The following is a 12,500-nucleotide window of genomic DNA, read 5'->3' on the forward strand; positions in this document are numbered from 1 at the left end:
TCTCCAGAAACCATGTGGATCATTGTAGAGTATTAGAGAGAGATGCACAATTATTTTCCCAAAACTTAAATACTTGTTACCTTCAGGTAGAAAATGTGAACTTTTTACTTTTATCTTTAAAATATGTATACACATAACCTTCATCCTTGTTCCTATGTGTAAGCAGATGTCACCTGCATAAATTGGTTGAAAAGAAGTCATGTTTTGAGCAACTTTTACACTTTTAGGGTAAAATAAATAATTTGTGTTGATAGAGCTCCTACCTAAATGAGTGTAGCATCATGTGGTGATTTGGGAATACTCTCTTAGAATTTCTAATGAGCACTTAAAGTTTCACATTACAATACCTGAAAGTTAGAAGCAGCTGTTCAGTGAGGTAAGGAATAAAATTTTAATCTGAGGTGAGAAAGGGACCACTGGACCTGACAAACTAAACATATCTGTCCAGCTGGTTCTAGCTGTCTTAACATGACCATTTCTTACCCCTGGCCTTTTTTAATTTGAAGAATTCATGAACTTGGATTCATTTTTTTTTACTTCAAAGTCCATTGTAAATGCATCTATAATTTTGCCCCTCCCCCTTTTTAAGTTTATTTATTTATTTAAGTAATCTCCACCCATTGTAGGGCTCAAACTCATGACCCCAAGATCAGTGGTCACAGGCTCCTCCAACTGTGCTAGCCAGGCACACCCATAAGTATGTATTAAATTCAGTTTACCACATTGCACCCTGGATTTTTTTTTTTTCATTTTAGCGGAAACAAGTTCTATCTTAATAGCTGGAGCAAGAAGTAAAACAGAGTTGCTCTGAATTTCTCCAGAATATTAATTCTCTGAATCATAGGTCTTCACCTTGATATTCAAAGTAATTTCCTCTTTTTAGAACAAGATAAAAAGGGGAAGGACTTTTGTGTGGCTTTGTCAAGAGAAACTATACTTTAAGTACTAAGTTGCATATTTTTTCAAAATTGGTTCAAACCCAATGCAAATGATATTACTATTTTCATTATTTGTAAGATTGTTTGGAAATAGATTAAAGTAGACTTCAGTAAGAGGTAATATTCTGATGTTACCTCAAGAAATCCAGGTTGAATTCATATAAGCCCTAAACATGTAAATAAGTATTGATAGTTACAACTACACTATATGACATGATGTCGAAAAGATTGATATTCTTTTGAAAATAAAAAGTAAATTTCATTTTCTAATATACTTGTACAGTGGGAACTATGGCTTATTCTGTAGCTTTGGTTTCTCAGAGATAAGTGTATATTAGGTTGGTTATTTTATATAATATTTTATATATTTTTAGTGTTTTCCTATTTGCCAGGAAGTTTTCTGTATGCTTTATGCTTTTCTGAAACAGCTTAAGATATAATTCACATCTGATACAATCTGCTCATTTGAAGTACACTTCAGTACTTTTTAGTATATTCACAGGCTTGCACAACAATCATTACGGTCTAATTTACAACATTTTTCATCCCCTCCAAAGAACCTGTGAGCAGTCACTCCCTTGAATTGTCATTCATTCAGTTCATATTTGCATACTTCTTTTAAACACTGATCGTAACTGAGTAAGCTATTGTTAATTCTAGCTATGAAAAAAATTTTCCCTCTTAAAAGAGGGAAGTGTTTTTACAAGTTCAGACTCTGTGTGGTGGTAGCGCTGGCAGGGCAGGTGGCTGGAGCAGGAGTTGGTGGTGAGGCTGAAGGAGGGCTGTCATGCCCACAGCCTCTGCCCTGTTACATGAGGTGGCACCAAGCGGGCTCAGTTCGTGACCTGCTCAGGCTGCCCATTTGTACTGAGCAGAAGAATTGCATTCCTAAATTTAAAAACTATCCCACCTCATTTCTCTCCACTAATCTTTTTGTTAATTTAAAAATGACTGGGCAGGGCAGCCCTGGTGACCCAGCGGTTTAGCGCCGCCTTCAGCCCAGGGCCTGATCCTGGAGACCCGAGATCAAGTCCCATGTCGGGCTCCCTGCATGGAGCCTGCTTCTCCCTCTGCCTGTGTCTCTGACTCTCTCTCTCTCTCTGTCTCTCATGAATAAATAAATTTAAAAATGACTTAAAAACAACAAAAATCACGCAGTTATCCCTGAAACTTTTTTTCCTTCTTGGCCACAGCTTTATAAATCTATTCGGTTTAAGGTATATGTGTGACCTAGCCCAAACCATGCGCGCACACACAGTGTAGATTCTCTTTACAGTCCAGAAAGTTTTTCCTTAATAGTCTTGTTAAAATTGAGGCGTGCCTCTGATAGATGTATTTCTAAGACAAACCAACAAAACCATGTCTCCTGATTGTTTGGTGAGTCCATATTCCTTTTTTTTTTTTAATTTTTTATTTATTTATTTTTGTGAGTCCATATTCACAGTGATTTAAAAATTTGTTTGATGCAGTCCAATGAGTTTGAGGATTGACATTAATTATTTACCTTATTGCCTTTTTCCCCAAACTGTACTGTGGAGATATCACAGGTGCACTACAATAAAAATAGATACCATTTCCAAATAAGTTTGGGAAACACTGCCACCTTGAAGCATAATGTACATTATCTTACAAAATGCTTTGAGAAGCTGTTCAGCAGAAACAAACAACAAAATCATTGTCTAATTCTGTTGAAGCCAGCATTTTCCAAATTTATTTAAGCATGGAATACTCTTTATTGGCACACTTGTTAATCTTCTGAACTGCATGAGGAATACCGGTCTGGAAAACACAACTTTTCTACTGGTTGAAAGCCTCCATAGGTTTTCAGTGTGGTTTATGGGAACAACACGCATTCTACTTTCTTATTAAGTAGTAGAGTCTGTCCTTTTTAGTATTTTTAGAATACCATTTACATTACAAAAGTAACCTGCCTGCTGAAGACTACTTCAGCATGAGGATTCTTCTTAGAGTCTCAGCTGTCAGTTTCCAGATGGGGGATTTGGGGCAAGTTACATTTTTATCAAGTTCCAGCTTCCTCATCTGTATAAAGGGAATTATTTTAGTACCTACTGCAGGTAGAAACATGTACTTCTCCAGGGAGTTGTGGAACTCATTTCATCTATAATCCCACTAACTAGTTTTATTATTTTACCTTCTCCTTCCATGTTCTCTTTATCTCTCTCAATCTCTCTGTGTGTGTAGATATACTGTAGACACTTGACGTTCTTAGGGATTATGTCATAAGATCTTTGTGAATCTACAAATACTTGAGTGACATTGGAATGCATATATGTATATATATATATGTACATGTATATATGTATATATCCCCTTCATAAGAGTTTTAAGTGATCCTTTAGACTTGCTGAAGTTACTTTGTATGCTCTGAATACAAAATGACAGAGCAGAACACAATGAGAAGCAATAGCTTGATGGTTATCTAGGGCCACTCAGTATTTGAGTGACTTGCTTCTATCTGGCAACCTCTGCGCAGACACAACTCACATATTGGCCTCAGGAAAGTTGCAGGCTTTGAAGATGGCTTGAGAGTAGTGGAAGTGTTTATATTAAATCTGTGCATGCCATGAGTTCCCGTGGTCATGCTATTTTTATATACTTGGTAGGATTCACATTTTATGGTATGTAGTTTTATATTCTGCTTTTCTTACTATACATCATAAACATTTTCCTGTGTATGTGTGTTTTTCAAAGGTACTGCAACAGCCACTTGCAGGTACTTGGCTTTATCCCGAAAAAAGAGAGGAAGAAAAAGAATGATCCTATAGATGAGGTGAAGGTCAGGCACCAGATGGATACCATGGCCTTTAGCCTTGCGGTGCCCCCGCTGGCCTTGAAGATGCCCAATGGACTGGATGGAATGTCCCTCTCTCCACCTGGGGCTAGGGTCCCTCTCCACTACCTGGAAACCGAGTTGGAAGACCCATTTGCTTTCAACGAGGAAGATGATGACCTAAAGAAAGGGGCAACTGTGAGAAAGAAGTTGCAGAGCAAGTTGGCCCAGAATCGGCAGCGCCAGAGAGAGACCGAGATTTTAAAAGTTCGACAAGAGCACTTTAGTCCCCCTCCTGCGCCTTCACAGCAGCAGCCCCCGCAGCAGCACTCCCACCTGTCACCGTTATCCACTTCTCTAAAACCTCCAGCGCCACCGCCACCACAGGGGTTAGTCTGCAAGTCACCTCCACCTCCGAACACCAGCCTACCAATGCAGGGAGTGGCCCCCACCACACACACTATAGCACAAGCAAGGCAGTTGTCCCACAAGAGGCCGCTGCCCCTCCTGCCATCCAGTAGGGCTCCCGCCGCGGACCCGCCCAGGACTGACCGGGTCCTCATGAAAGCCACAGCCTTCTCTCCACACTTCTCCTGTATAAGTCGCCTGCAGAGACTGGTGAAACTGTGCACCCAGAAACATCAGTTGGACACTGATCTCTTTCCCCATTTAGGTGAGTTACCTCCTTTAACCAGGTCACATGCACGTAACAACACGTGCCCTCTCACGGGAGGCTTTGTGTTCAGAGCTGCCGTGTCTGTGACAGCAGTGGAAGAAACTGGGACCGAGTGGTCCAGCGAAGGAGTCTGCATTTAGGTAGGCCATCGTGAAGGAGATATGCCAGTGGAGAGGATCATCCTTGGTGGATGGGATACAGAAGTTGGAGTTGGGAAATTTGGGATCCCAGTCTCAGCTTCTAGTTAGTGGTGGTAGCAGCAGCCCCTGAGCTCAGCACCTGGGTCTATGAAGTTTTCAACACGTCTTATCATAGGACTTTGGAATAATGATAGTATTGTTGATACCGAGCTGACAGTTTAAAAAAAAAAAACAAAGCTTGTAAAAAAAAGTTCCCAAAGCAATACCTGTTCATGATTTAAAAGTGAAAAAATACAGGCAAAACTTTAATGTAGTAAAATATCTGTCTTTTCTTTATTGCTTCTGAATTTTTTTGCTCAAGAAAATCTTTCTGATCCCAAGTTTTTATAGGTATGTTGCTTTCTTATTGATAGTTTTATTTTGTGTTATTTAAACCTTTAGTTCATTTGGAATGTATTCGTGAATATGGCGTGAGCTGTGATTCTAATTTTAGAAAAAATCATTTGCATGACATGATAGCAGTAGAAAAATAGGAAAAGGATGGGAATAGAGGAAGAAGAAATATAAATGGTCGGCAGACCAATGAAAACCTCAATCCCCTTAGCAGGTGAGAAAATGCAAGTTAAAATAACAATGAATTACTGTCAGATTTGCAAAAATTATATCCAGTGTTAATGAGGCTTATACATTGCTGGTGAGTAATGTGACAATATTTACCAATTAAGAATATGTGTGTGTGTGTGTGTGTGTGTGTGTGTATACACACACACACACACACACACACACACACACATTGCCAGCAAACTCACTTTTGGGACTCTATTCCTATGAGTGAAAAAAATCAATATAAAGATGCATGTTCAAGGATGTTTATTGCAACATTGCTTGCAGTATTAAAAATCCACAAATAACCTTTATAACCAATAGGAGACCTTGAGTAGATTATGGTAGATACATGTCTTATAAAGTATTATGTAACTACTAAAAAGAATGAAATCTGTATCTTTTTTTTTTAATCTGTATCTTTTAACTAGATGTATTTATGTTATATTAGCAAGTAGAAAAAAATCAAGAGGTATCGTATTACCCCATTTTTGTTAAAAAGAAAGTAAATAAACAAGGGGCATCAATGTATCTGTTGATCAAGTCTATGGACAGATAGATTTTTGCCTATTGGGTGTGAATGGTTATACACTACCCGGCTGTTAACACTGGCTATCAAGAGGAGGGCAGAACCGGACAGGATGTGTTTTTACGGAGATGGGAATGGTAACTCTTCTTATGTTAAGAGTTTTATATTGTTTCACCTGTTATTAAACCATGTGTGACTTCTGATAATTAAAACAACTAATAAAACTTAAAAGGTATAGATAAAAATAATAAGTTAAAGCACCCAAACCTAATTGATACCCATTTGTTAATGCCTTGGTATATATCAGATCTATAAAATTAGGTTCCTGCTATACATAACAGTTTTATAACCTGTTTTAAAAATTTTTTGTAGTATACTATGAAGGTAGTAATTTTCCATACACAACATAATTTGTCACAGCTGAATTCATTCTCTAATTTAGGTTGTTTCCAGTTTATGTCATTATAAAGTATTATAGCCGTATAGCCTCATAGTAAAATAATTACTGTCACATCTTTAATTTTTCCTTCAAATAGATTCCTAGAAGCAGAATTGTTGATTCCAAGCATTTACATTTTTTAAAAAGCTTTTTGATACGTTGTCAAATTTTCCTTCAGAACTATTTTGTCACATTACCCTTCTTCCAGCGGGGTATGAGAATTACAGTTTCTCTACATCTTTACTGTATTGGATATTGGTTGTTATTGTGTCTTTGCAAATTTGATAGAAAATTTGCTTTAATTTGCATACCTTAGATTAGTGTTTCTCAAATTCTTTGACTTTAGAATCCCTTTACACTTTAAAATTATTGAGGACAGAGCAGCCCCAGTGGCCCAGCAGTTTAGTGCCACCTTCAGCCCAGGGCATGATCTTGAAGACCCGGGATCGAGTCCCACATCAGGCTCCCTACATAGAGCCTGCTTCTCCCTCTGCCTGTGTCTCTGTCTCTCTCTCTCTCTCTCTCTCTGTCTTTCTCTCTGTTCTCTCATGAATGAATAAATAATAAATAAAAAAAATTATTGAGGACACCATAGAGCCTTTGTATGTGAGTTACATTTCTTGATATTTACTGAATTGAAGATAAGACTGAGAAATTTTAAAATATTAATGCATTCAAAGATAAAGGGGGCAGCCCGGGTGGCTCAGCGATTTAGCACCGCCTTCAGCCCAGGGCGTGATCCTGGAGACCTGGGATCAAGTCCCATGTCAGGCTCCCTGCATGGATCCTGCTTCTCCCTCTGCCTGTGTTGCCCCTCTCTCTCTGTTTCTAATGAATAAATAAATAAAGTCTTTTTAAAAAAATAAAGTTCCCACATAGTAACATATTCTTTTTATGAAGTAGGATTTCCCAAAAGAAAAAAGGAAATAAAATGAATAGCAGCATTATTTTACATTGTTTGTAAATCTTAATGTGTGGTTTGCTGGAAGACAGCTAGCTTGTCCTATCTGCTTCTGTATTCAATCTGTCGTGGTATGTGGTTTTGATTAGTATGTGAAAATATGGCCTTACAAGTTTGTTGGAAGTTGGAAAAGGGAAGAATACTAGCTTGTAAAAAATAATTGTGGATATTCTTATTCGATTCTACACTACAATTTGACAAATGAGAGATTCTTAAAGATTACTTGCAGTTTGAAATCTGAAACCATATCAAGGAATTTTGCAAACACTACATCAATGGATTTTACATCGACCTGCTTTGCATTTTGAATGGATCTTTTAACCCATGCATGGTTTTGTAACATAATATATTGTCCATTTGGAAAATACTGGTTTACCTAGTGAAACCTATGTTCCAAATGTGGACATACTTCATTATGCAAAATTTAAAAAATCATATCCATGGGATGCCTGGGTGGCTCAGTTGTTTAAACATCCAACTCTTAATCTCAGCTTAGGTCTTGATCTCAGGGTCATGGCTTCAAGCCAGGTGTTGGGCTCCATGCTAGTTGTGGAGCCTACTTAAAAACAAAACAAAGTTACATTCATTAATATTACCACCAATCTCATTAGAAAAGTCTATTAGAAAGTTGTCATAGACTCACTGATGACTTCAAGTTTAAAGAAAATATCAAACTTTCAAGTGAAAATTTGAATCTCATTGTTGGCAACAAATATTGTACATTGTTTCCCTTGAAGTTATAGTTTCACTGTTCATTTTAGAAAAAATGACTGTCGGATATCTATGTCTTAATAACCATAGTTTGTCAGTCATTGGTTCAAATAAAAATGATGTTGAATGAAAAGAAAGCCGCTAGTTCAGGTCACAGAACAGTGGTGCAAGACAACCACTGTACTTACTTGCTGTGCAGCAGAGGTGCTTTATGACTTCATATGATCACAAAGACTGCTGTAAAGATGTGTAGTTAAGAACTAAGATTTCTTTTTTTAAGATTTTATTTATTCATGAGAGAGCGAAGCGGCTCCATGCAGGGAGCCCGATATGGGACTCCATCCTAGGACTCCAGGATCACGCCCTGGGCCAAAGGCAGACGCTCAACTGTTGAGCCACCCAGGCGTCTCAAGAACTAAGATTTAATAAACAGTCTTTGATATATAGTGCTTTGTCAAGGATATTCTTAAAACTGTTTATTTAAAAAAAAATTTAACCACAAGTCATGGTGTGAAACGTAGAATGACTGCTAGTATGGTTGGTGCCACTGTGCTGAGTGCCACTCAGGTTTACCTACCTGGTGCCAATTCGTGCCGAGGTGCCAGCAGGTTTACCTACCATGGGTTTTTTGTTGTTTTCTTTCTTTCTTTCCTTTTTACCATTAGTGCCAACACCAACATAGTGAAAAAAGCTAAAGACGTCTAAACGCATCTAATAGTGTTGACCTAAGGAACTCCCTTAGAGGATTTCAGGGACCCCTTGAGATCTTTGGACCATTCTTTAAGTGAGAACTGCTATTTTGAATTAGTAATGTAGCTTTGAATATTTGTTTATAATGCTTTGTGGACATTTGTATTTCTTGTTTATTTTATGTTTTGAGTTTTTTCACTCATTTTTATTGAAGGGCTTCTTTTTTCTTTATTGATTTGGTGAGATCTTTTTATACATAGTTCATGTTTTTTTGCAAAGTCTCCTCCCATTTGTTATCTTTGAAATACCTATGATAATGATTTTGGAATTTAGGAGTTAAAATTGTTTATGTTTTCTACTTTTTTAGAATTTCTTCCTTTTGAATCAGGTGTTTTGTTTTATTTTGTTTTGTTTCTTGTTTGGGCTCCAAAAGTATGTAATATATTCACCCATATTTTCTTTTAGTCCTTTTATTTATATCAAATGGTTATTTACATTGTAGTCCTCTATTTGGAATTCATTAGGTTTTAGTTTTGAGACAGACATCTAACTTTATTTCTTCCCAAATGTTTGCCTCTCATTCCACAATGTACCCACATCATCTACTAAATACTGATTTATACTTTTGTGTGTTTATGGATGTTGGTAATTTTTTTAGCTATGGAAACAAACAGTATGTTGTTTGTGTTGGGAGATGGTTTTCTGTCATTTTGAACAAAATGAAAACTTGCCTTTATTTTTTTTTTTAATTCCAGCATATTAGGGGGCCTAGGTTTTCAAAACAAAGGTTACTTTGGAAAAGCCAGAAATTGTAATGTACCGTTAGGACCAAGTATAGTCTGCATTCATGTCAGCAAAGAATACTTTTAGAAAAATTCAGTCTTAAAAATAAATTAAATTAAAAAGAAAAAAGAAAAAAATTCAGTCTTGTAATCGCCTTTTAAAGTACAGTCTTGTCTGGGCTGGTTTGTCTGGGCTGGTTATCTCAGTTAGTTATATTAAAACTAGTGATAATGAAGCCAAGATCAAAGGTTTGCTTTATTGGACAGTTAATTTCACAAGAGAAACAATTCCAACTTAGTTCTTACGACTTAGATTTTGACTTTTTGAGAGAAGGAATAGATGACTTAGCATTGATTATTACTAATTACACAAAAACAATAAAAGATAACTCATATCCTATTTTTAAAAGGTCCTTTTAGGTGTCACTTTGTGTTTGAAAGACCTCACCTTTCAATATCCTATCCTGAAGCTAATGCTATTGTGGTTACTTGTTTTTTTTTTTTTTTTTTTTATGATAGTCACACAGAGAGAGAGAGGGGGGCAGAGACACAGGCAGAGGGAGAAGCAGGCTCCATGCACCGGGAGCCCGACATGGGATTCGATCCCGGGTCTCCAGGATCGCGCCCTGGGCCAAAGGCAGGCGCCAAACCACTGCGCCACCCAGGGATCCCTGTTTTTTTTTTGTTTTTTTTTTTTTTTATGCTTTTTTATCACTATTTTAGTTGAGAAAAAGTACCTTTTTTTTTTTTTTTTTAAGTAAGTTACTTTTTAAGGTGACATTCGGATAGTCACCTTGGAACTAGATTTGAGGCTTCTTTATTCCAGTGGCAATGTATTACTTGATTTTAAGCATTTATAATTTGCATTTCGATTAACCTTTTCTTAATATCCCTGTTTGGCACATGTAAACTCATTTAAATTATAGAAGCAACCTGTGAGGTTCTTTCTAACATAACTGCCTAGTGAAGATGGTCTTTTGATTTTTGAGGGTCTCCAGAAGGAAGACTGAATCCTAGCTACCAAGGAATCCAATTCAAGTCTCCTAGTGGTATGAGTATATTAAAGTTATGTATGTTAGACTGTGTAACATCAGTATTTTTCAAGATACAAAACTTCTAAAAAGGCAAAACCTTTATGTTAGTAGCTAGTAATTATCCAGTCATTAAAAATAGTAGCATTTGACAAAATAAGTTAGCATTATTCACACTCTGGTTTTCTATTTTTCCCTCTAAACTTGTTTTTCAAAAGGCCAGGAAATGTGGCAGCTCTCGTTGAAACGAATTAAAAGAAACACCAAGCCACCTTAGAAATAGAATATTGTCGTCTTACCATCACTCTTCCTGCAAAGGGCAAGAGCCAGGGCATGGTCCTGCCTGATGGATGGAGTCCTTTTCCCCGGAGGTGTTGAGAAAGGGCATGAAGTGTCAGCCTTTGACAACTTATTCTAGGGCCCTTCTTTGTGGAAGTATGGAGTGAATCCACAAGTACCTTTTGACCTTTTTTTTTTTTTTAAAGATTTTATTTATTTATTAATGAGAGAGAGAGAGAGAGAGAGAGAGAGAGGTAGTCAGAGGGAGAAGCTGGCTCCCTATAGGGAGCCTGATGGAGGACTCGATCCTAGGACCCTGGGATCAAGCCCTGAGCCAAAGGCAAACTCTCAACCGCTGAGTCACCCAGGCATCCTGCTTTTGTCTTCTTTTATACCTAAACATACATTAGCCTCCTCTGCCCACGATCTTGAATATGTTTTATTTTTTTTCTGACAGGTTTAATGTATGATATTTTGATACTTAAGAAATTCTACCTTTTTGCGGGGAGAAGGGACTTGAACTCTGCTTATGTTTCTACTCTGAAGTATCTAACAGGAGTTCATCCTTGGAATATAGCTTTTTTGCTCTAATGCCAGTATTTTAAACCTGAGTATATATCAGAGGCTCATTATTAATATTTTTGTCATAATAGGGATGAACCTACTCAGGAGGCATTTATTCACACTGTGATAGTATGTGCTATGGATTTGGATATCTTTTTTTCCTAAATTTTAAATAAAAAAAAAATATATATTTTCTAACTTGCAATATCCTCTCCTATGTCCCAGGGTTGGACTGGTCGGAAGAGAGCGGAGAGGAACTGGAGGACTCAGAGCAGGCCTCGCCATACCAGGTGGCGTGGTCCATCCGAGAAACCCTCAGATATGAAAGACACACGTAAGTCTTCCTCTTTGTTTTTATTCTTAAATTACCCCTGCAGTGGCCTGATTTTTCGCTCTATATGCTAATGTTCTTTTATCGCATTGGATCTCATTTGATTGTAATGGAGGTAAGATAAATTCCTCTTGGGAAGAATCGTACTATATTGTTTGAGGGAAGCTACTCTTCAGTTTTCTTGGTAAATTTGCTTCTGTACCTTTCCCATTTATTACTGAAGGAACCAACTATAATAGAACTTAGAATTGAAAAGGGACCTTAGAGATTACTTAGTCTATCTCCTCATTTTACAGAAGAGGACACCAAGGCCCAGCCAAGTGGAGGAACTGGCCTGTGGTCCCAGGGCTACTTGGAGTCCCGCTGCCTGACTTGTGGATATTCTTAGGCCCTATCCCTATATAGAGTAGCTGGGAACATTTTACTTCACCACTGTCTTCTACAAGATTGATCCGTTCTTTTTAGGCATTTAACATGTGCTAAAATGTTTTTTTGAGATAATTTCATTAGAGGTTCTTGGTATCTGCCTTATCAGAAGGCTGTAGAGTGACGAATGCACAGCCCCTTCCGTGATAGAAAGCTTTCTGTTTCAGGCCACTGACTTAGGGATCCACTTAGTTCAGTGGGGCCATCCCAAGATAGATCCCTGTCTGTGGAGCCAAAAGATGAGTTTCAGACTCCACTAATATTGTTGTTGTTATTTTTAAGTATTGTCATTTGAATGGATCTTTGGCGAGATAGAGGGGAGACCAGTTCTCTATCTGCCCTATTTTATGTATCATTCAAGACTGCTTCCTTCCTTACCATTAGCATATTTTTTTCAGATAAAGTACAGTTGCACTTTCACCATTATAGATACCACTAGTCATGCTTCCTCAGGGGAATGCTCATGCCAGCTTAACTTGATAGGGGATATTTTGAGTTAATTTTACGAATTGCTGTCAATGAGGTAGCATGAGTAAATGCTTAGCACAATAGCTGGTACCCGGGAGATGAATGATAAATGGTAGTACAGATTCCTGTTGGAATTCTCAG

At 37.6% G+C, this 12,500-nt stretch overlaps 1 protein-coding gene across 6 annotated transcripts in view; it reads left to right on the top strand.

Moving 5' to 3' along the window:
* The window catches only part of INO80D (INO80 complex subunit D), a 68,387-nt gene that overhangs the window by 20,055 nt on the left and 35,832 nt on the right, over positions 1 to 12,500 (top strand). For all 6 annotated transcript variants that reach the window (XM_072742135.1, XM_072742136.1, XM_072742134.1 and 3 more), the window contains 2 exons: positions 3,651 to 4,402; positions 11,360 to 11,468. In XM_072742135.1, the coding sequence (XP_072598236.1) occupies positions 3,651 to 4,402; positions 11,360 to 11,468 (861 nt within the window). The remainder of the gene's footprint in view (positions 1 to 3,650; positions 4,403 to 11,359; positions 11,469 to 12,500) is intronic.

Source organism: Vulpes vulpes, chromosome 16 (genome assembly GCF_048418805.1).
Source record: "Vulpes vulpes isolate BD-2025 chromosome 16, VulVul3, whole genome shotgun sequence".
Taxonomy (NCBI): Eukaryota; Metazoa; Chordata; class Mammalia; order Carnivora; family Canidae; genus Vulpes; species Vulpes vulpes.